Source organism: Bos grunniens, chromosome 12 (assembly GCF_055505025.1).
Source record: "Bos grunniens cultivar Pamir isolate PY7600 chromosome 12, Bosgru_T2T1.0, whole genome shotgun sequence".
Classification (NCBI taxonomy): domain Eukaryota; kingdom Metazoa; phylum Chordata; class Mammalia; order Artiodactyla; family Bovidae; genus Bos; species Bos grunniens.
The window spans coordinates 22952358-22976635 of NC_141176.1; the positions used below are offsets into that span (position 1 = coordinate 22952358).

The 24278-nt window shown below is 36.4% G+C and overlaps 1 protein-coding gene across 2 annotated transcripts in view; it reads right to left on the bottom strand.

Moving 5' to 3' along the window:
- COG6 (component of oligomeric golgi complex 6) overlaps positions 1-24278 on the bottom strand; it is a 54635-nt gene that overhangs the window by 9376 nt on the left and 20981 nt on the right. For both annotated transcript variants that reach the window (XM_086329269.1, XM_086329270.1), the window contains 8 exons: positions 23084-23148; positions 21922-22013; positions 20379-20496; positions 10540-10671; positions 10043-10210; positions 7055-7162; positions 5924-5977; positions 4431-4510 (listed from right to left, as the gene is read on the bottom strand). In XM_086329269.1, the coding sequence (XP_086185395.1) occupies positions 4431-4510; positions 5924-5977; positions 7055-7162; positions 10043-10210; positions 10540-10671; positions 20379-20496; positions 21922-22013; positions 23084-23148 (817 nt within the window). The remainder of the gene's footprint in view (positions 1-4430; positions 4511-5923; positions 5978-7054; positions 7163-10042; positions 10211-10539; positions 10672-20378; positions 20497-21921; positions 22014-23083; positions 23149-24278) is intronic.

The following is a 24278-nucleotide window of genomic DNA, read 5'->3' on the forward strand; positions in this document are numbered from 1 at the left end:
TGGAGTGTGTAGCCCTTTTACATTTAATATATTTACATTTGGGGCTGAGTTTAGGTTTATCATTCTATTATTCATTTTATATTTACACCACCTGTTCTTTTTTTCTCTTTTCCTTTTAATCTAATTGTCCTTTTAACATTCTGTTTTATCCACTGGCATATTATTGATTCTAGTGCTCGCTGTAGGGTTTACAATTTATCTTCACACAATATTAAGCACTTCATGAGCAACCTTCAGCATCTCCACAGTGTACTTCTACTCCCTTCCCACTTCATCCTTTATGCTTTTTGTAGCCATAAACTCTATTTCTCAGTGTTAAGAATCCCACATTCACTGTCAGTATTTTTATTTTAAAGGTCCACTATCTTTTATATTTAGCATTTCCTGCGCTTGTCATTCCCTGGTGTAGACATGAGTTTTCCTGTAGTATCATTTTTCTTCAGCCTGAAGAACTTTCCTTATCATTTCTTGCAGTGAAGTATACTGGTGATAAATGCTCTCTACTTTTGTTTATCTTATCTCAAAATGTATTTTTTTGCTTTCAGTTTGAAAGATACTTTTGACGAATACACAAAGTTGAAACTGTTTTATCATTCAGCTTTTTAAAAGATGTGATTTACTGTCTTCTGGTTTGAACTGTTCTAACAAGAAGTCAGTAGTAGCCTTATCATTGCTCCCACAAATAATATCATTGTTCCCCTTAAAATCTTGCTTTTTAAGATTTTTTTTCTCTATCACTGGTTTGCAATAATCTGATTATGGTGTACCTTAGTATAATTTTCCTTGTGATTTATTTAGCTTCCTGAATCTGTGGGTTCATGTTTTCCATCACATTTGAAAAAAATTCTTTTATGCCTTCAATTTTTTTTGCCTTAATCTCACTATGACACTTCACTTATATTCCAATGCTTGTTATCGTCTCACAATTCACCACCTAAGATTCTTCATCTTTCTACAGCTTTTAATTTTTTCCTACCTGAGCTTCAGTCTGGGCAATTACTACTGTTCTCTCTGCAAGCTGATTGATCCTTCCCTCTAGAATGTCCAACTGGTGATTATTTCTACCCAGTGAGTTTTCCTCTTAGTCCCTGAACACATCTGAAATAGCTGTTTTAAAGATCTTACCTGCTAATTCTGTAACCTGTGTCGGTGAGTCTGTTTCTGTTGACAGATTTGGTTCTAGTTTTGGTTCATACTTTCCTAGTACTATACCCAAGTAGTTTTTATTGCATGTCCAGCACCATAAATGTTACACTGTTGATTGTATTTTGCCATATTTAGGAGTGTTAAGTTTTGTTCTGGAAGGCAGTTAATTCAGTAAAGATCCACATGATCTTTTAGAGGTTTGTCTTTTCTTTATGAGTCTTAAGTAGCCTATACTGTAGGACACATTAGCCTCACTTTTAAGGCTTAGACTTTCCCAGGTCTCTAAAGCACAGTTTGAGTCCCAGCCATTTATCAGTTTGCACATTTCCAGTAGCCACTATTTCTTTGGTAGGCCCACCCTTGCCCCTATTACCAAATCTGCTTTGTGTTTATACTGGTATTCCTGATAGTTAAAGATAGTGGCTTAAAAAGGAGGGCTTCCTGAGGGGCACTAGTATAAAGAATCTGCCTATAATGCAGGAGACCCAGGTATGATCTCTGGGTTGGAAAGATCCCCTGGGGAAGGGAATGGCAACCCACTCGGGTATTCTTGCCTGGAGAATCCCCTAGATGCTTAAAAGGAGGCAGTGAAAGAGAAGAAAAGTATTCCATTTACCTCAAAAAACAAACAAACAAAAAAACCCAAAGTCATTACTTTTAAAGAAATTTGCTTTGTTTATACCATATGCAACAGATGAAGATTCCTGAATCAAAGAATTCTCAAATCATATCCACTTTTCTACTCACTCACTTTAAGAAGCATCTATAGTCTCTATTTCTTAAATTATTCATACAAAGAACTCTAAATCAATAAGAGAAGACACAGAATATTTTATAAATATGCATGACTGTGGTTTCTATAGTCCAACCTCTATTTTTATGCTATTAAAAGATAAATGCTGGAGTCTGGCACTGAAAAAAGATCAAGGCCCTTCCAATTCATCACAAGGAAGGAAGGATTCTTTAAAAATGCTTTAATTTTCTACTTAATTTTTAATACAAGCTCATTTCCTGGATACTTAAATTCATTCCATAGTTTATTCCAAGGCTGAAGTATTCAATCAAAACCCACTTTGAGAGGCAGTCAACACAAGACAAGAAAAAAGAAGAGAAGAGTGACAGGGGTCCCCAAGGTACTACAACCACAGAGACAAGCAAAGTTATAGAGAACAGAACATTAACAAAACAAGACAGGAATAAAGAGAGTTTTACACTGAAAAAAACAGAACATTAACAGAACAAGACAGGAATAAAGAAAGTTTTACACTGCAAAGCTCTATTTCAAAGAAACAACTGATATTTTAAATAGACTATGAATAGAAATTGATATGGATATGAAATTATTTTAGACAGAAATTATTTTAAATTATTTAAAAACAGATTACCATTTTGAAAAGGTTCAAAATTTAAGTGAATAAAAGTTACCTCCTAATATTTCAAATGCCTTATAAGTAAGATCAAATGCATATCATGCCTATATAGTACTAAGTACTAAAACAAGTGGTTAAATATAAAAAAGTTACAGGTATTTGATTAAACAAAGTAAATAACTTAAGAAAAACAAACAATCTGAATTATGGCATAAAGGAATTTGTTTTATAGTCTCCCAGTTCTTTAGAATTTTGGTTATGTTGATAGTATGAGATCTTTTAAGATAAAAAAAAATAAAAGTAAAAAAAATAAAATAAAATCAATTACACTGACCACAACTAATGTGGGAACTCCCTAAGAAGGTAACAGAGTAGAGGTTGGTGAGTGTCACACTCAAAAGTAATATATTAAGACTGGAATCCATTTCAGAAGTCAAGAACTATAAGCCAAGGATGATTGACATATGGGAAGTCTCTAATGATACATAATCTAACCTCTTCATTGTCATTCCAATTTCTTCATTAGGTTAGTTATAGTTAGAACCCTAACTCTATGTCTGAGAGAATCCATTTCCAGCCAATTCTAATTGACACCAAATTCTTCGTCATGCTGAGCCCAAAGCTGCCTCCTTGCTCTACATATTGCTCCTCAGAACAACAGAAGGCAAGTGGACCACCTCTGTACCATGACATCCTTTCAGATATTTAAAGCATTTTTTTTCAAGTTGCATAGTTCTTTCTTTATTGTACTTTGTCTAGTCAAGGCTATGATTTTTCCAGTGGTCATGTATGGATGTGAGAGTTGGTCTGTGAAGAAGGCTGAGCACCGAAGAATTGATGCTTTTGAACTGTGGTGTTGGAGAAGACTCTTGAGAGTCCCTTGGACTGCAAGCAGATCCAACCAGTCCATTCTGAAGGAGATCAGCCCTGGGATTTCTTTGGAAGGAATGATGCTAAAGCTGAAACTCCAGTACTTTGGCCACCTCCTGCGAAGAGTTGACTCATTGTAAAAGACTCTGATGCTGGGAGGGACTGGGGGCAGGAGGAGAAGGGGACGACAGAGGATAAGATGGCTGGATGGCATCACCAACTCGATGGACGTGAGTCTGAGTGAACTCTGGGAGTTGGTGATGGACAGGGAGGCCTGGCGTGCTGTGATTCATGGGGTCGCAAAGAGTCGGACACGACTGAGCGACTGAACTGAACTGAACGTAAATATTTGTTCAAGTGTGTAATTGACATGTCAGACTATAATCTCTATTAAGATAGTGAAACTGGCTTTTAAATCTTACTCTGCAGTGCCCGGTACACAGGGCACTTAATACACTAGCTGAATGGAAAGAAAAAAAAGTACAGATGTCTGATTTCCTACTTGTACAAAATTTTGTCAATATTTTTGCTAAAATCAAGAAAAGTCACCCAGTATAATTTCTCTTTCTTCTAATTGTAATATCCTTATATTTTAATGTATAGTCCTTCGTCTTGAACACATTTCTAATACATGATATCGAACAATTTTATAATATATTTATAGAAACTTCCAGAGTCCAAAATGATCTAAACAGCAGGACATCTATGTTGCATAATGAACATATTACTAATTTTTCATCACATATTCAGTGCAATTTTGACATTATATTAATACAATGGAACTTCATATTATCACATTGTAGCTTCAATTATATAAGTCCCATTATTTTTAAAAAAAGCATTCACTAAACAGACACTTTCAAACTACAAACATGTAAGGAACAAGTATGAACAGGGTAAGGTCAGATCTCTTAGGGGTGCTGAGAGGTTGAGAACTATAAATCCTCAATGATTAAATCTCCTTTTTTAAAAAAACAATTTTTTTCTAAGAAATGTCTGTGAATCTTTACCAACTATTAATAATTGGGACCAATAAATACTTACTTCACTGTGGCACTTAGAAGAAAGTTCAGCTGTGGCATTAACAGGTTGTCAGGAGCTGACAGATAGCGATCAAACTGAACCTAAATGAAACAGAGAAATTCAAAACACAAAGTGCACATATCTGCTAACAGACCTCCCTAGTAATCATTCCTTTTTAAGGATTAAATCCTTGGAAAAACCCCATATTCCAAATAACGAGGTCTTTGTGATCAAAATGAGTTATTTCTTATATATTCCAACTAAATTGACTGCAAGTGTCAACTCTTTAAGGTACTCAGTATCAGCAATATCTACTTTTAAAATTTTAAATCCAAGCCATTCATTTTGATCTCCCTCACCAAACTTCTGGGTAATAATATTAATAAGATGTTAAGTCATCAGATTTCAAGTCTGCCTTACTTTTTAAAATCCAGAGTATCTGTTAATCATTCGCTCATCTATTCATTATTAATATTCATCGAGTACCTGTTATTGGTAAGGTACCTTATAACGTAATGTAAATATAATGGTGAGCAAAAAAAGACAATCCCTAGCTTCACAGAGCTCATGGTCTAGTGAGAGAGGTAGTAAACAAATGTAAATAAAGGAAAAACCAAGGTACCAATACTACAAAAACATCCATCAGGATGACACAGATCTAATCTTTGTGTTTGGCAAAAGCATCTCTGAGCAAAGGACATTTTAAGTGAAATCGTGAAGATGAACTGACATTAGGTTAAGTGTGTGCGTAGTGGGGACAGTGGATGAAGGCTTAGGTGAGAAAGAATGGCTACTAGAGCTCAGTCCATGTAGGACTTGAAAGATTTTCTAACAGATTCTAATTTCTACTGTAAAAGCATCATGAAAACCATTAAAGGAGGGAAATAATGAAAGGGGGGAAATCATCTGATTTGAATTTAAGATGCTAACTCTGGCCACAGCAAAAAGAATCAAAGGGGAGGTCGTACATAGCAGATGCAAGGGCAACAAACGGGTAGCTCCTGCAGCATCTCAGACAAGGGCAACAGGAGTGGAAAGAAGAGAAGATATCTGAGAAAATTAGAGAGCAAAATCATCACGATTTGGTTAATAGTAAATGGGATGAAGGGGTTGACTCTGAGATTTTGGACCTGCATAATTTAATTCACAGCATTATCACAATTCACAACTGTATTCTTTATACATTTATTTAGTTGCATGATAAATGCAGCTCTTATTGGTGGTTTTCTCTAATGATATATAGCCTAACTTCTTCATGTTGTCATTCCTGTTTCTTCATTAGGTTAGGAGTAAAATTCTGAAACTGAAGAAAACTTAAACAGGAATAATACGACTATTAGGGCACAGTGAGATATTACTACCAATGTCTGTCTTGATCAGACCTCTTTAAAGGAATACATGTGCAATCATTATGCCCAGAACCAGTTGTGAATACAGCAAATTATCACATGAGAAGGAGTAAGAATAACATTCCGTAAGGAAACGTATACTGACATGCTTTACTGTGTACTTACCATTGCAGCCTTCAGTGCCACAGAATCTAGGTTGGGCAAATTAGCTAAAGGGCCCTTAGGGAACAAAAGGCCAAAAACAAGATGAAAACAGGTGCTATATGTTACAGTTCACTTATGAAATACAGTCCATTAGCAGACTTCCAAAATTTGAAAATTTAGTTTATTTCCAAAGAAGGTCCCATCTTCAACCTCAATTAAAAGAGGGACTATGACCTGTTAATTTTTGTACAACTAGCATGAAGGTCCTCAATAATAGGTGTTGGAGTGAGGAGCACATACGTTTACGAACAATGAAACGGCAGGATACTTCAGATTAAATCATAAGCAAGAAAAAAGGGCAGTTAAGTACTGAGAAACGGCAGTGAGAAACAGGGACTCTAAGAGTCTCATTTTGACAATTTTAGATAGTATAAAAAAGGTAGCAGAATCAGCTCCTTCTGGTGGAAACGTATTACCTTATCAAAAGAAAAAATTCAAAACCTGTGATCTTTGAGAGTGTCACTTAAGAGTTCCTGGGCTATAAAATATTCTTCATCTTAATGTTATTTAAAAGAGTTTTTTGCTTTTTAAAGAAAAATGCTTACATGGTTTCCTAGGCTTCTCTCCCACTCCGTGTTCTAATTCTACTGGAGTTCCGTAACTGAACAAGATCATATGCCCCAGAAGTATTTACCTTTCCAAATAATAGACCATGATCTGCTAAATTAAAGTGGGGAATGACTGATATTTATATATAGTAATCTAAGCATTCAATTAGTTGATGGTGATGAAGGACTCTGAAAAATTTACCACTGTATTAATTTATACATTTTTCTACACTAATTTTTGTATATTTTCATTACTTTTAACCCAAACTATCTATGGTAAAAAGGACAGTTAACATTTGGGGACACTACCATATTTCAGGTAGTCATCTGAGCACTACACAGGCATTATCTCACTTAATCTTCAGAATAACCCTATGTTACAGATATTAGTACCCTCAATTTACAAATGAGGAAACAGAGACAGGTCACTTTCCCAGTGAAAAACTGCTTTTAAGTGGCAAAGCCAAGATTCTAATGAGTCTAGCTCTAGAAGACACAGTCTAAATCGGTATTTCTCTCTAGTTAGAAACAGCCACGTACTTACCTGTTCAACTTTATGTTGCTGTACCGTGTTGTAAATATAACTCAAGCCTGCTCTGGTTAAAACATAAGAAGCTTGCTCATTTATAAGTGTGTCCAAATGTGCTTCAATCTAAAATAAAATACAATTAAAAGAAAACATTTTAAAAGAAGAATAGGACTGATGAGAGTAGAAGTAGACTAGCCTGGACTCTTAGCTCTTCATCGTGTTCCTTGCTGAGGCACAGGGACTGCTCTTATATAAAGATTTTTCCTTCCTCAAAGAGGAAGTCCTCTCACAAATGGAAAGAAAGTCTTCTTTGAGGATTCCGGGACTAGTCAAAAAAAACTGAGTTGCTTCTTAGCTCTTTTAAAAGCTAGTATGAAGCAAACAAACAAAAACTACTCATCAACAACAACAATGTAAAATAAAATACTTAGGAAGAATTCTGGGAGAATGAGGACTCGCTGTTCCTCACATCCACACGGCCTCATGCTCCCAACTTACTGGACTGACTCAGCCAATCAGATATGCCATCTGGAGAGCCCCGGAGGAAATCCCACAGGGGCTGAAGCTGTAAGTTCTCCTGAAGAAAGCAGATCTGGGACAACTAGGGGATGGCGAGGACCCAGCAGAAGACTAGTCAGAGGCGTCAGAGTCAGGGGCTGCCTACAGAGACTATGCTGGCAGGTGGGAGTTGTATGCGCTTACCTGCTTTTGCTGTTCTTGGGGAAGCTACCTACGGCTAATGGGGGCAGAAGTCACAGGCGGAGACTGCCTTTGTGGGATGACAAATTCCCAGGAAGGGAATTCCCTCCTCTTTACCAGTACAGGCCTGAAAGCCTGGAGCTCTTCCTGCTGTTCCTCCCTCACTGTTATCAACCTGTTTACCAATGACACAGTTCACTATTAACAGATGATGTTCCCACCTGAATGCTTGCCATTGTCCAAGCCTCTACAGAAGCTGAGGCCCTCCCTTTAAAAAACTTAAAACTGGTTTAAAAAAGGTGATACGTTCTAAGAGGAAAGCCACCAGAGTAACGAAAACAAGTGTCTTTTCTTGAGGTAACACAGGTAGCTAAGACAGCAAACAATCTGCCTGCAATGTGGGAGACCCAGCTTCGATCCCTGGGTTGGGAAGATCTGGAGAAGGGCATGGCAACCCACTCCAGTATTCTTGCCTGGAAAATTCCATGGACAGAGGGGCCTGGTGGGATACAGCCCATGGAGTTGCAAAGTCACATGACTGAGCGACTAACACATGTAGATTGAAAGACACAGGGCACTTTAATTTTTTTCAAGTGAATGCCCAAGAAAGTACAATTAGAACCTTTACTTACTAGTCTCTTTGAAAATCCATGAAAAATAAGATTGCAAATATAAATATTTAATGAAAGAGTTACCACTAAGAACCAAATTAGTGTCTGAAAGAAAAATGAAGAATAATAAGTAATACAGAATAAATATCAAAGAAATATATTAAAGTGAAGAGGTTTAAACACAAATTAAAAGACAAGTTCAGGAGATAAAGCCAACTAAGGACAGAAGCTTTTTATATTCAGAATATAAAAAGTAACAGATGGAGAAGTGATAATTAATTAAAGATAAGAGAAAACTTCCTTGAGCAAAAAAAAAAAAAAAAGGTTGAATCTTCAGACTGAAATGGCTCTGCAAAGTCCAAAATGGAAGTAACAAAAAAAGAGACATACTAAAAAATATCCCGAGGAAATATCTGAACTCAAAGGAAAATCCTTATAAGCTTCCACATGAATAAAACAGGTTTATTGCAAAACTAAAGAGAATCAGACTAGCCTGGATTTCTCAGAACACTGGAAGAAGCGTTTAAGAATGGAAGAAAATTACCAGGCTATTGATAGAAAAGATCTGAAAATCAAGACTCTTTTACTAAACAGGGAAAACCATTACTGCAGGGGCGTGCCTCCCAGCAAGCAGCCACACCACTGCCCAGTCCTTCCACACTGATTCTGGTCTGGCCCATGAGACCAGCACTGGCCACCGCCTAACAGCAAGCATGATACAGACCTAATAAGCACTCACATGGTAGGGTGTGTCCTCTTGGGATGCAAAAAATAACTTTGGGATATTTAAGAAACAAGGATAACTAATGATAAAACAGATTGTTGGACAACTGATATATATCTGCACATTTCAGGAACAGATTTAGACAAATGGCAGTTTGGGGTTGAATTAGTGATAAATACATTAAAAACCAATGAATTTTTTTTAAAGATTTTTACTAGTTATACATAAACAATTATGGAAGAAAGAAAAATTAATCATACCTCATATTTTGTAAAAAAAAAAGAAAAGAAAGAAAGAGCAGGAAATATCATGAATTTAGAGGTCTCAAAACTCATTCCTTGGAAAAACCAAAAACAATATATTTTTACTGCAGCCACTGCCAACTGTTTATATTCTTGTGATAATAAAGAAGATTCAGAGTTTTGTGTTTTTCTAAAACATTTTATCTACCAAATCACTATTTCAAACTCAGAAGTCAAGTGTCTGGTAAATTTTATAAATGGCTTTGTTGTGACTCTTAAGTGAGACCATTTGGCTTAAGGACCAGCATGGTTGATTTAACAAATTGTAATGTTGTGCCTAACACTGATTTACACATAGATAAAAATGTATCTGTCCTTTGCAACACCTTCCGCACAAGTTCCGCAGTTCGAAAAATATAGCACGTTATTCACAGTTCGGAAACTGAAATCTGCATACAGGGTAATGGTTCAAATTAGTCAGAAAAGCTCCAGTCTACCACCACATACTATGGTTTGAATAAAATATCCTACTCATTACATACCCTGGCTTCTCCCAAACTAAACTAAAATACTGAATATGCCTGGGGGGAAGGGAGGTATTATCAGACTATAACAAGGGATTCATAGAAATCAGGTCACTGAAGTTAGCTTATAGCCAGTAACTGAGATCATGTATGGAAAAAGAAGATTTTATCACAGTGAGCAGTCATGTTATGGCAAAATTAACCTGGAACTGCAGCATTTCCAGACGTCTGTCAGTGAATTCAAACAGAGCTAATGTCGTCTTCATCATATATAGTGAATTGACCATGAAAGTGGCCATATCAGCTGTGCCCAAATGGCTGGCTGATACAGTACACATCTGGAGGAGAGGATCCAAGACACACGATAAAACCTACAATGAGAAATAGAATTAAACAGACCCTTCATCTCTGTACCAGTGACACAGGTCTGTGTTAACGGCACTTCACAGTGAATGCCAAACTAAAGAGGAAGGGACCAACTTACAGAAGCACATATGAAAGAGATTAAATGGCATAAAAACTATAACTCTTAAGCATCATTGAATATATATTACTTTTTAAATTAATGGGAAATGGTTTACTATTTGAAGGAAAAAACATTGAGAAGGGGTGTCAAGATACATGGGTTATGAAATGCCAGAATTCCAACAGAATCTACATTAAAGGAGCAATGGTCATTAAGAGTGAATTTACAACACACCTGCACAAAATCAGCTTGACGGGCATCTAACGGCACAACTGAAGAATCATGAGACGCTAGAACTTCACGCAGCAACACGAGCGTCTGATTTAAGGCAGAACTTGGTCCAAGATCAGGTGGTGGGAGTTCAACCTAAAATAAAGGATGACCTATACACTGCTTATATTTTTCTACTAAATTTTAGTGTCTAAATAAATGCCAGTTCACAGTAAAATCATTCATATGAAAGACATAAAGCACTGGCTGACACATTACAAAATCTATCATCTATCGTTTATTCTCTATTGTACTAATGAAAATCACAGAAAGTAACACAAAAGTTTTTGTTAGATTATCTCAGAATTAATATATCAGAAGTGTAGAAATTGTACTTTTAAAATACAAAAAAAAAATTATGAGGAAAAACTTAGTAGTCTTTGAATTTAGGATTATATTTTCATATGGATTTGAAATGGCCTATTCTGTTCAGCCCTAGTCTTAAGAAAAAAGTAATTCAGAGAGAGACCAGCACTTCCCAACTATAATTGAGAATCACCACTCCCTGTCATGCCCCAGTCTCAGATATTGTGGCCCAATATGTACAGGTTCAGGGTCTATATACTTGAAACTAAGTCCCCCTACAACTGAGTTCCCTCACTGAGTTTATGAGTGATCTCTTATCCAAAACCAGACTCCCTTTCTTGTCCTGCCCTTGTTCCCCTAAGGACTGATGAGTATCAAAGAAAAGGGGAGACTGAAACCAAGCAGGACCCTACAGGACATTCCGAGGTACAAAAGCCCCTCCGTGTCCCCCATTTCCTGTTTGTGGAACAAAAGGCTTTAGTCTCCTACGCCTTTCCTGAGTTTCGAAGAGCAGAAGCAAATGGTTAATGATTACAACAGACTCACAGGACTCCTAGTTCCTCCTGAAAAGATATAGATAACAATCCAATGCATACTCTGAGTTGTTCTGGAGAAAGTAAGACCCCCATCCGGGCAGAGAATGGTGACTACATGCTGATCACAAACACACAGACTCCTGCTGGAACCAGCAGGTTAAGATTCCCAGAACATCACCCTGTTACCTTATCACCAATAAAGTAATCAATAACCAATAACCAATCAGAAGGTCCACAAGCTGGTCATGCATCCTAAGATCCTTTCCCCTAACACTGTCTTTAAAAACCCTGCCTGAAAGCCATCGAGGAATTCCCATCTTTTGAGCATTAGCTGCCTGTTCTCCTTGCTTGGCACTCTGCAAATAAACCCTTCAGATCAAATCAGATCAGTCGCTCAGTCGTGTCCGACTCTTTGCGACCCCATGAATCACAGCACTCCAGGCCTCCCTGTCCATCACCAACTCCCGGAGTTCACTCAGACTCACATCCATTGAGTCAGTGATGCCATCCAGCCATCTCATCCTCTGTCGTCCCCTTCTCCTCCTGCCCCCAGTCCCTCCCAGCATCAGAGTCTTTTACAATGAGTCAACTCTTCGCAGGAGGTGGCCAAAGTACTGGAGTTTCAGCTTTAGCATCATTCCTTCCAAAGAAATCCCAGGGCTGATCTCCTTCAGAATGGACTGGTTGGATCTCCTTGCAGTCCAAGGGACTCTCAAGAGTCTTTTCCAACACCACAGTTCAAAAGCATCAAGTCTTTGGCGCTCAGCCTTTTCACAGTCCAACTCTCACATCCATACATGACCACAGGAAAAACCATAGCCTTGACTAGACAACATAAACCCTTACTTCGGTCCAAACACCCACGGTCAGAGTTTGGCTTTCCAGCCCTGTGGGCACATGAGGCCCCTCTCGGTAACACACACTGGAACTATCACCACATTCTATACCACAACCATTTCCTCTGAAAGCTTCCTCTTACCTTACTTATTTATGGAATTACAATTTTAAGTCAATAAAATTATTCAAAAGAAATTTAAGAGTACAAGTTAATGTTTGAAATGTCAAAAAAATTACAACTTTTTCACATAGTTTTATTTAAAATTTCAAAAGCATTTTGGCTGAAAAGATTGTTTTTGTCTGTTTTTCCTGGCAGAATAATCTGTAAGGAATAATGTAAATCTCGAAGTATTCCTCTTAAAAAGCATTTTTCAAACTTTAAGATGCAAACGAATGACCAGGGAATCTGGTTAAATGCACATTCTGATTCAGCAGGTCTGAATCTTAATCTCAGGTGCCTGAGGTTCTTCTTCTCAGCTAAACTAATAAACTCCGACATGATGCCCAAGCTACTCCTCCAAGAACTACAATTTGAACAGTAATAAGACATTCTAAACAGGAGTGATATCCAAGAATTTAAATCAAAATTTAAAGGACCATTTAGATTTTCTTTTCAGAGTGCTAGGCAAATCAACCCTGCTTACTATTAATTTGATATGGGTTTCATTTATGATAAAATATACCCTTTAAATTAGTATTGAATTACTATAGTGAAAAGAACTTTTCAGAAAATGCCTCTCTAGCTAAAACTGATATGACACTGTATCTCTTAGGGGATCCTTTAGATTTTGCTAGATGCACAGCTATGAATGTTTCAGGAGAGCCTGATAAACAAGGGAGTACACACACTTGACTACTGAAGGGCTTCAAACACTTTGTTAGGGAAAAGGTACATCTTTCAATTAAATAATGTCCTTGAATTTTCCTTTAGCATACCAGATAAAGAATTAGCTCCCAAATGTGTCTTTTTAAAAGCAAAAAAGGAATCATAAAAGAGTTCGTTTCTGGCTATATCTTTATATAAAAGCTATTCTTCCTAACAATTTTATAATCCACTTTAAAATTCTATTAACAAAAACTGGGTGCTTTGGTAGTGAAGACCATTCTGCAATACATGTTTTCCTCATAAGGCTATATCTTCTTGGAAGAGATGAATGGTTTATAAGAGGCAGAATAAGATGATAGTATACTTAACATAAAATATGGAACATTAAAATTTGGAGAAAGTAAGATTTTCTGAAAGAAACCTGCAATGGTTGTGTACATATAAGTAACACATGAGCTATAAACAGTATCATATTCCAATCTCAATGTAATGTTAAAATATGCCTATTACCCAATTCATATCTAAGAAAAACATTTCAGGGCATAATTATTGATAACAATAAATAATAATTTCATTCACCTAATCTCACATAGGCTGCAGTATTAATTGGTACTTAATTGATGCTTTTGAACTGTGGTGTTGGAGAAGACTCTTGAGAGTCCCTTGGACTACAAGGAGATCCAACCAGTCCATTCTGAAGGAGATCAGCCCTGGGATTTCTTTGGAAGGAATGATGCTAAAGCTGAAACTCCAGTACTTTGGCCACCTCATGCAAAGAGTTGAGTCATGGGAAAAGACTCTGATGCTGGGAGGGACTGGAGGCAGGAGGAGAAGGGGACGACAGAGGATGAGATGGCTGGATGGCATCACTGACTCGATGGACGTGAGTCTGAGTGAACTCCGGGAGTTGGTGATGGACAGGGAGGCCTGGCGTGCTGTGATTCATGGGGTCGCAAAGAGTCGGACACGACTGAGCGACTGATCTGATCTGATGTTCAAATTACAATTCTTTCTTTCCCTGTTTTTATCCTATTCTGTTCTAGAATTTAGCTGCAAGACACCACACTTAAAATTTTCCTTGTATTAACCATTGTATTTTCCTGCAACTTTCATTTTAACTTTATAAGAGAAATACAGAACTTAGTGGGTTTTTTGAATGAAAATAAAACAAAATAAATGTATAACCATTTGAGAAAAATAAATGTGATCCTTCTTTCCCCACATGGACAAAAATAAACTTTATGTAGATTAAAAATTCAATATAAAAGTGAAATTACAGAAAAACCTAAGAACATGCTTATTAAATACTCTAACACTTTCCCACTAATAGATATTAGCTTTAGCATATAATAAATTCTATATATATTTTATTGATGTGGGAAAGTTTTTGAAGTACGTTTTATAGCAAGTTCCCAAAGGAGAAACAATAGAGAAAAAAAAATGTTAGATTTTATGGTATAAACATTAAAAGGGATGTATCAGAATATACTACAGGCAAAATCAAAAGGTAAATGATGACATGGAGAAAAGATTTGTAATATATATGACACTTAATATTCATAATGTATAACAATATCAGAAAATAACAAGAATAAGATACAACTTAGTAGGAAAATGGCAAAGGACTTGAAAAAACAATCCATGTGGTAATTATGACTGACTGACTTTCACTTGCTGAACTATCCCTCCAATCCAGGAATAAATCCCAGTTGGTCAGGATGTATAATCTTTTCTGAGGACTTCATTTGGTTTGCTAGCTATACTTTTCAACTCCAGAATTTCTTTTTGAGATTCTCTAACTCTTGGCAGGTATTTCCATTTTGTTCACACACTGTTCTCCTGACTCGTGTTTAACATAACTGTTCTCAAGTCTGGCTGGTAGATGTGCCAGCAAGTCTTTTGCAGGAAGGTATTTGCTTTGAATGGGCCACATTTCCCTGTTTGTGTGCCCTGTGATTTTTTGCTGAAAACACTATTTGTTAACCCTGGAAATAAATTCTCTCCCTTCTCCAGGGGGTGCCATTTCTTTTTACTATTTTTTTTTTTAAACTAGTAGGCTATCTCTGTGCCAAGGATCAGGCTGAGGTGTAAACTAAAGTTCTCAGGTCTTTCTGAGCCTGCTCCTTTCCCTGAACATGTGGTTACTTTTTAATTTTCCTTGTATATACAGTTGTTTTTAAATGTTTTTAATGTCTGACTCCCATTATGGGAAAAAGAAAAAACATTAAGCGGGTAGAAAAAATGCGCTAACCTTTGAAATCACCAGGAAGTCAATTTAGCCAACTGACCAATTTAGGAGGAGGAGTCTGTCACAACGCGGAGGTGCAGAAACAATGGCCACCCTCCTCTTCACAGCTCTGGGATGAGAGCAGATCCCAGAGGTACAGAAGACAGGGTCCTTTTTATCCACCCTGGCTCTACAAGCTGTGTGCAAGGCACTCAAGGAACAAGTGCACAGCTGCCCCACAGCCCTGCGGGTGGGAGATGGGTAGCTGCAAGTGTGCTGAGAGTTGAAGTTGACCAAAACTGACTGCAATTTATAATTCAAGCCTTCTCCTAGAATTTGCAATTCTTCAGTAGACTCCAGAGTTCCAAAATAGTTACAGTGGACAAATTCTGCTAATGCAGTTGTCTAAGGTGTAAAGACAGATTCCTAGTTGCCAAATTCCCCAAATTCCCTGGTTGCCAGATTTCTACATTGCCAAATTCCCCGAAAATTATTTATCCTTGTATATTGATCTTGTCACCAATTGTATTCCTTGAGTTTTTGAAGTACAATCAGAGCATCACAAATAATCCCCTATTTCTTCCTTTAAAATGTTTGTATCTCTCATTACTTTATCTGGACTGTTATTTAAATAAGCAGTTCTTGGCAAGTATTCTTGTTGTGTCCTTTCTTGACTTAAACAGAAACATAGTAATAGTGCTTCTATGTTAATCATGATATTGGCTGTTAGTTTTATTAATCTTTATATGGTAAAGGAAGTACTTCTACTTTCTCATTTACTAATATTTTCCCTCAATAATTTGATTAAATATCTAATAAGTTTTAGTCCTCCTCTCTGGTTATTATTTCCAATTCTGATATTATAATTTTAAATTTTGTCACTGCTTAAAGAATTGCTAGAAGGCTGTCAATTTTGTTGATCTTTTCAACAAATAAGCAATTTTGTTTTTGTTTTCTAATTGACTGTAGAAATGTATGTCCATTTTTCCTTTTACCATTCTGCTTTATTATTCTCTTTTCAGATTTCACGATAAGAATGCCTCCTACATTTTGCTTTTAGTTTTTTTTAGTTCCTATGTTTTCCAATTAGTAAAGCTTTGGGTAATACTCTCCTGTGCTTTTCCCATATTGCAATCTGGCTCTTGCCCCCACCACATGAATAAAACTGTCCTCAGTAAGTCATGGATCACCTAATATTGACAAAGATAACACACCTGCTGCCTCTTTTTTAACAGAACTCTTCCTACAGTATGTGCCACCAACCATGCTTTCCCCTCTATTCTCCTGGCTTTTCTGATAAAATCCTCTTCTCATTTCTCTCCTGCCTCTCCAACCTTCTTCAGAATCCCACCATTGTTGGGCTTACCTTCTTCTCTTAAATGCTACTGTTTCTCAAGACTGTGTCCTAGAAGCCCTACTCTCATTAAACGTGATTCCTAGTGACCTCATACAAACCCATGGATTCAACTCTTTACACACAAAACCCTGTAAATCCAAATGCACGGCTCCCTGCTGGATGAGACTGACTATATAGGAGGATATCCCACGTGTGTCTTGTCTAATTTAGACCATATCGTCATCTTATCCCCTACATTTTGCACTTTCTCTTTATTCCAGATACTTGCAATTAGTATCAATATTCCCAGGTTGGGAACTTAGGAATTATTTTTGAACTCTTTCCTCTGATTTAACCACATTCTATCAGTCACCAACTTTTGAAGACTTACCTTTACCCTTCAAGAATCTGTCCCCTTATGGCTCTTCCCTTAGAGTATGTATTTTCATAAAACTACTTCAATGATAATCCCTTCACTACCCTGTCTGCAACCTGACCTCTCTGTCTACATTCCATCCTGTCTCATTAAACAAAGAGTTACATATTCTTTTTGTTTCCTCTACTTAGGATGACCTCTACTCACCCACCTTTTCACCTATCTAATCCCCTATGTTCTTCAAAGTTCAATTCTTGTAACTCCCTCTCTGGAAAGCTACCCCTCTGTATATGTATATTATTATGGACACATATACTCCTCCTCTAAAGGCAAAGGAGAAAAGGAAAGATATACCCATTTGAATGCAGAGTTCCAAAGACTAGCAAGGAGAGGTAAGAAAGCCTTCTTCAGCGATCAGTGCAAAGAAATAGAGGAAAACAACAGAATGGTAAAGACTAGAGATCTCTTCAAGAAAATGAGAGATACCAAGGGAACATTTCAAGCAAAGATGGGCACAATAAAGGACAGAAGTGGCATGGACATAACAGAAGCAGAAGATATTAAAAAGAGATGGCAAGAATACATAGAACCACCATACAAAAAAGATCTTCATGACCCAGATAACCATGATGGTGTGATCACTCACCTAGACCCAGACATCTGGAATGCGAAGTCACATGGGCCTTAGCAAGCACCACTATGAACAAAAATAGTGGAAATGATGGAATTCCAGTTGAGCTCTTTCAAATCCTAAAAGATGATGCTGTGAAAGTGCTGCACTCAATATGTCAATAAATTTGGAAAACTCAGCAGTGGCCACAGGACTGAAGAAAGTCAGTTTTCATTCCAATCTCAAAGAAAGACGAAGCTAAAGAATGTTCAAACAAATGTACAACTGTACTTATCTCACATGCTGGCAAAGTGACGCTCAAAATTCTCCAAGCCAGGCTTCAACAGTACATAACCTGTGAAATTCCAGATGTTCAAGCCGGATTTAGAAATGGCAGAGGAATCAGAGATCAAATTGCCAACATCCGTTGATCATCAAAAAAGCAAGAGAATTTCAGAAAAACATCTACATCTGCTTTACTGACTAGGCCAAAGCCTTTGACTGTGTGGACCACAACAAACTGAAAAATTCTGAAAGAGATGGGCATACCAGACCACCTTACAATGCCTCCTGAGAAATCTATATGCAGGTCAAGAAGCAATAGTTAGAACTGGACATGGAACAACAGACTGGTTCCAAATTCAGAAAAGAGTACATTAAGGCTGTATATTGTCACCCTGCTTATTTAACTTACATGCAGAGTACATCATGAGAAATGCTGGGCTGGATGAAGCACAAGCTGGAATAAAAACTGCAGGGAGAAATATCAATAAACTCAGGTACGCAGATGACACCACCCTTATGTCAGAAAGCAAAGAGGAACTAAAGAGTCTCTTGATAAAAGTGAAAGAGGAGAGTGAAAATGTTGGCTTAAAACTCAGCATTCAAAAAACCAAGATCATGGCATCCAGTCCCATCACTTCACAGTAAATAGATGGGGAAACAATGGAAACAGCGAGAGACTAATTTTTTGGAGGCTCCAAAAATCACTGCAGATGGTGACTGTAGTCATGAAATTAAAAGATCTTGCTCCTTTTAATTAAAAGCTATCATAGAAAAGCTATGATAAACCTAGACAGTATATTAAAAAGCAGAGACATTACTTTGCCAACAAAGGTCCATCTAGTCAAAGCTTTGGTTTTTCCAGTAGTCATGTATGGATGTGAGAGTTGGAGTGTAAAGAAAGCTGAGTGCCGGAGAACTGATGCTTTTAAACTGTGCTGTTGCAAAAGACTCTTCAGAGTCCCTTGGACCTCAAAGAGATCAAACCAGTCAATCTCGAAAGAAATCAGTCCTGAATATTCATTGAAAGCACTGATGCTGAAGCTGAAACTCCAATACTTTGGCCACCTGATGCAAAGAACTGACTCATTGGAAAAGACCCTGATGCTGGGAAAGATTGAGGGCAGGAGGAGAAGGGGACGACAGAGGATGAGATAGTTGGATGGCATCCAGACCCAACGGAAGTGAGTTTGAGCAAGTTCTGGGAGTTGGTGATGGACAGGGAGGCCTGGCGTGCTGTAGTCCATACAGTCCAAGAGTCGGACATGACTGAGCGACTGAGCTAAACTAGTATCCTTCCCTCACGTGCCAGCATAACACATTGGGGATGTCTGCCATAAAGCACGGGATGCTACAGTAAGCACTGATTTATCAGACTGTTTTCCACGAATGGAAGAGCAAGCTGAGACCAACAGACCTTCACTGTTTGCCCTTGTGCTCTCATTAGCAAGCAACATTTTGTGTCATGGATGGATGATTTTAGAAAAATTGTGTCTAAATAATAACTTATATAACTGTATCTAAAACAAGAACAGACTACCTGTTAGTAAACTTCTGGTGGTACAGGAAAACACATAAGTGAAATACTTCATCTCCACAAATTCATGCTGCTTTTCCAGAAAATTTGAATCCTATGTTAGGGTCAGACAGTAGACTCTTAAAAGTTTCCCTCAGCTTAGGAATGTAAAATCCAGGGCCTCTAAACTGGATTGCTACTGACTGCTCAACACCATACTACAAACCTGCGTCTAATATAACCAGGCAATTGGATAGAGCAGCATAATTTAAAACAAAAATGGTGACTGTGATACATCCCTGAAAAACCTGAGTCGTTAATAATGAAACAAAAACAAAGAAGGATTTGATTGTTATAAACCCATTCCCTAAGGTCTCACCAATTTACTTTTGCACAACGCAATGCTCAGTGTAAAATACTAGCTCTTACAGAACTCTTTCAGGTTTTTGTTTGTTGTTTCATTTTTTTTTCTTTGCTTTTATGGAATTCTTTATTATCCTACTTGTTTCATAATTGTAGTATATAACTCAAAGGAACATAAATTCCATAAGGAAAAAGCTAGACCACCAGTGTAAAAATATATGCCAGCTGTTTAGAAAAAGTATTTATTAAAAGTCCCAGTTTTTCAATCTGTATGTCATTTTAGTTCTGACCTATTAAACACAGAAAGTCTGCTTTAATTACAAATTGTGGGTTATTGAAAAATGGTAGTAAAACTAGGGCTTTGAGATTCTACTTCCAACTATGACTCGATGTTATACTGTTCCAAAAACAGACTATAAGCCTACATCCAGTAAGCCATCCCGAAATGAACTTTCTTGTTCATAGGAAGAACTCAAGAGAACACTAAATGAAATGGGAAAAAAACTGTCACCAATGTAAAAACAGTAAAACAGCATTTTTAAATGTGAAAGACTCACACAGTATAAGAATTGCATTTTTCAAACATACCTTGTCCATTAACTTACTGGCATGAAGACTTAAGCTGTTGAAGAATATTTTTTTGCTCAGCAAATGCATTTCTTCAATGGTAGTCAACAATGTAGTTGCGCTATTTCCAATAATGCCACTAAAAGCAAAGAATATTTCTGGTTGCAAAGCAGGTCTAAACAATTTAGCTCTATAACTGGGTAGAATTCTTTTAAAAGATCTAGATTTAAATAAAAGTTTTTATATAGAATATAACCTGTGAACTAAAACAATTACTCTAGTTTCATACAGAAATGAGTTTTTTTTCTTTTAGGTTAGGTGACGAACAAATGAAAGCAAACTACAGTGTTTTCAATATCTCATGATCTCTTAGAAAAGCAGTGGGTTAGACTAAACCCTTATAGCATGCAAAAATCCACGTGGCTATTTTTCCGCTATTACAGTAAATGCATGTTTTGATTATCTGAAGATTAAAAGAAGATCTGCTTTTAATTTAAAGGAAGCCATTCCATCAGTAGCTCTATAGAGAAAATATTATTAATACTGAGCTTTTTTAAATAAAACTTATGCCATATCAGTAACACATCTTCAAATTATAAAGTATGATTATACAGCTGCCAAAAAAGTATATTTAAAATAATCATGAAAAATTTGGTAACATTTTTAAATAACTACTGTACATCCTATAATTCTCAATTTTCTCCTACAAGGATATTTCTTAGACTTGTCCAGTGGGGTTTCTCATTTTTTGCAGACTGTAACACAACCATGTATATAAAACAATTTGCAATTTTATTCTATTCATGTACTGAAAGTGATTCTTCTGTTCCTGATACTGGCATGCTTATAAAAAGTCATCTAAAATGATTTTTTAATAGACTATCAAAAATATAGCTTGGAACACCATTGTTTTACCACAACTCACATATAACATGGTCTTACATTTACAACAGGGCTCAAGTGTACATATGCTGTCAAAAGATATATGCATCGTGAAATGAATGCAAATTTTGGAGTCAAAGATTGTATTTTAGATAAGTAAGTGGTTTCTAATCAGATAAAATCACTTTAATTTAGAGAAGATAAGATAGCTATTAATATTACTGAGAGAAGATAAAGCTATGATTCTGTTTTACCACTAATGGAGAACTAAATGTTAAAGAAGAATTTATGTTATTTACATCCAGAATAGGACATTTTACTAATTATGCCCTGTTCTGAGTATAATATAGAGTTGCTTTAAGTGCCATGGATCTCGAATACAGAAGGACTCAAAAAATACTTCTATTATAGACTTATACTGCTACATAAGCTGTGCGAGTGCAAATGTGTGTTTGTGAGTGTGTGTGTACAGTTACACCTGGAAAAGAAAGGAAAAAGGAAATAACGGACTCAAACTACAACATGTATAATATGCAAATACTGACTCACATGGTGTGGAGGTTCTACTAGTTTACACTTAGTCAGCAAATAGAACACACACACACACAACTACTACACTGTGTTCCAACGGAAATGAAGTACGACATGGGATTTAATGAGCACATTTAACCATTCCACTTACCTGATTGTGTGGTGGTAAAATTTGAGGAGGTTAGAAATTTTATATAATAAAACTGCCCCAGGTTCAGCAACTATTACTTGTTCAATTCGAACCTATTAAAACATGTGACAAAAAATTAAACATTTCTTAAAAGTGTAACTTTTTCTTCATTAATCACATGTGGTGTGAACAGCATTAAAGAGATTAAATTTCATGATTATAGAAATCACAAACTTCTTTAAGTAACAACACAAAAAATTTAACACAGGTATACTCTATGAACAAATGATCCATTACCTACAGAATTTGGCTCAAGGCAACGCTATCAGAAATAATCCATACAATGAGATCATTTTGAGGTTTTTCTAACCAGCATATAATGGAATTTAGTTCAGCAATAAACTGAACTAAAATTACATGCCTAAAATTATCAGTAAAAAGGTACTGCTCTATGAACCAACAGTAGGGGGAAAAAAATGAAAAAAGTTTTACCTTTAAACAACTAAACCAAGTTTCTTTTAATATTAATTAGAGAACAGGAAAGTGGATGGATCTTGAGTTGGCTCCAACATATTTGTCTAATTATACTACTACCAGGGCAGTATCTCAGCTATAGTTCAAAATTAACTTGAAATGCTCAAGATTAACTACCGGGAATCTTTCTAATTAAAATCCATCCTTCACTAATCTTTCCCTTACTTCACATTCCCTAACTAACAAATACAATTTAAACTACACTGAATGTGCTTACTTACATATTACACTACATCTATGCTTAAGCTGCAGAAAACATTATATCTTCTTATTTTCTAATTAGATTCTAAACACAGATATTGTATTTTCTAGTCCCTTTACATCTCTGCAGCACTCAGAAGAATAATACATATGTAGGAGATGTTCAATAAACACTTTTGAAAGCATTTAGATTTTAGAGTATGTCGTAATACCAATGAACATGATCTGCTAAAATATTTTACATTATAAATACATGTAATAGTATACAAAAACCTTGCATAGAAAATTGGCAATGATTATTTTAAAGTAAGTTTTATTATCTGACATTAATGTGTTAATTTGACAAAATTACAGCTCAAGTGGCTATTTATTTAAACTCCAAATAAGGCAATAATTTAACCATATAACATATATAAAATATTTTATATAATATATCAAAGTATTTTACCTTTAGAGGTCTGCACACACCCTCAGTGATATGGCCAACAACTTCTTGAATATTTTCTTCAACACCTACGGTTAATTATAACATAACTGAAATTTTTTTCATATAGCACTGTTTCACAGAAGTACAAAAAAAAACAACAAACACTAATATCTGCGATTAATGATAAACATTTAAAATAATCATTAGTGGTATTTTATTAAGTTCAATATCTTTTAGGATATTACTAACTATATTAATATCTGAACCTAAAGCTTTATCAATTCATTTGACTGCTGATTAATGAAAAAAGATTGTGAAATTAATTAACTGAAGGAGGTGATGAGTAGATGTATTAGGATCTGTTCCACAAACTCCTTATTCTAGGCAGATGTACTAAGCACACAAACTGCAGGTATAAGATGGAAAACACACCTTACAATTTAATGGAAAAACTGACATTTACTAACTACTGACCACTTCCCAAGGTCTGTACCGTGTACTTGGACATGTACAGCTTGTAACCACCTTCATTTTCACAGATGGAGAAACTGAAGTTTAGAAGAATTCATGCCATTCCCACGGAAGAACCTATTTCTAACTCCAATTATTTTCTTCCTGCCTCTTAAGGCAGCCTCTCATGTATACTTTACTAACAGCTTTTAAGAAATACATTCTTTTAAATTGGGTTATGAGGATAACAGAAAACAACTTTAAACAGTGCAGACTGTGTGCGAGTCTATCACAGATGCTGAATCTAGTCTCAGCATCAATGAGGAGCTTGAGTCCTGCACCCCTTTGCACACTGGCCTCTCCTGGAAGATGACCTGATGAACCAGCATGGTGTGGGGCCACGCCATGCAAGACAGGCAAGTGACACCCCTCCCAACACGTCCCTTCCCTTCCTATCAAAACCAGAACATCTTAATTATCCACTAACCCCGTCTATCACAGGCATCTCAAGATAGTCACAACTAAAAAGACTGGAAATTCTGCAAACAGATGTTAGCAACTCAAAAATAATCATTTTTCTTCTTTGAAATTACGACAAAAATTTTAAGTACATTCAGTACATAGGCAATTATTCAAAAAGTTGTGAAACAGTCGCATGAGAATGAAAAAAGGGGCTGAGTAGTATTAATAGAAAAGAAAGAAGTAGGAGCTTCATGACCTTAAGAAAAGTCACTGAGTCTGTGTGCTTGCAGACAACACGGAGACA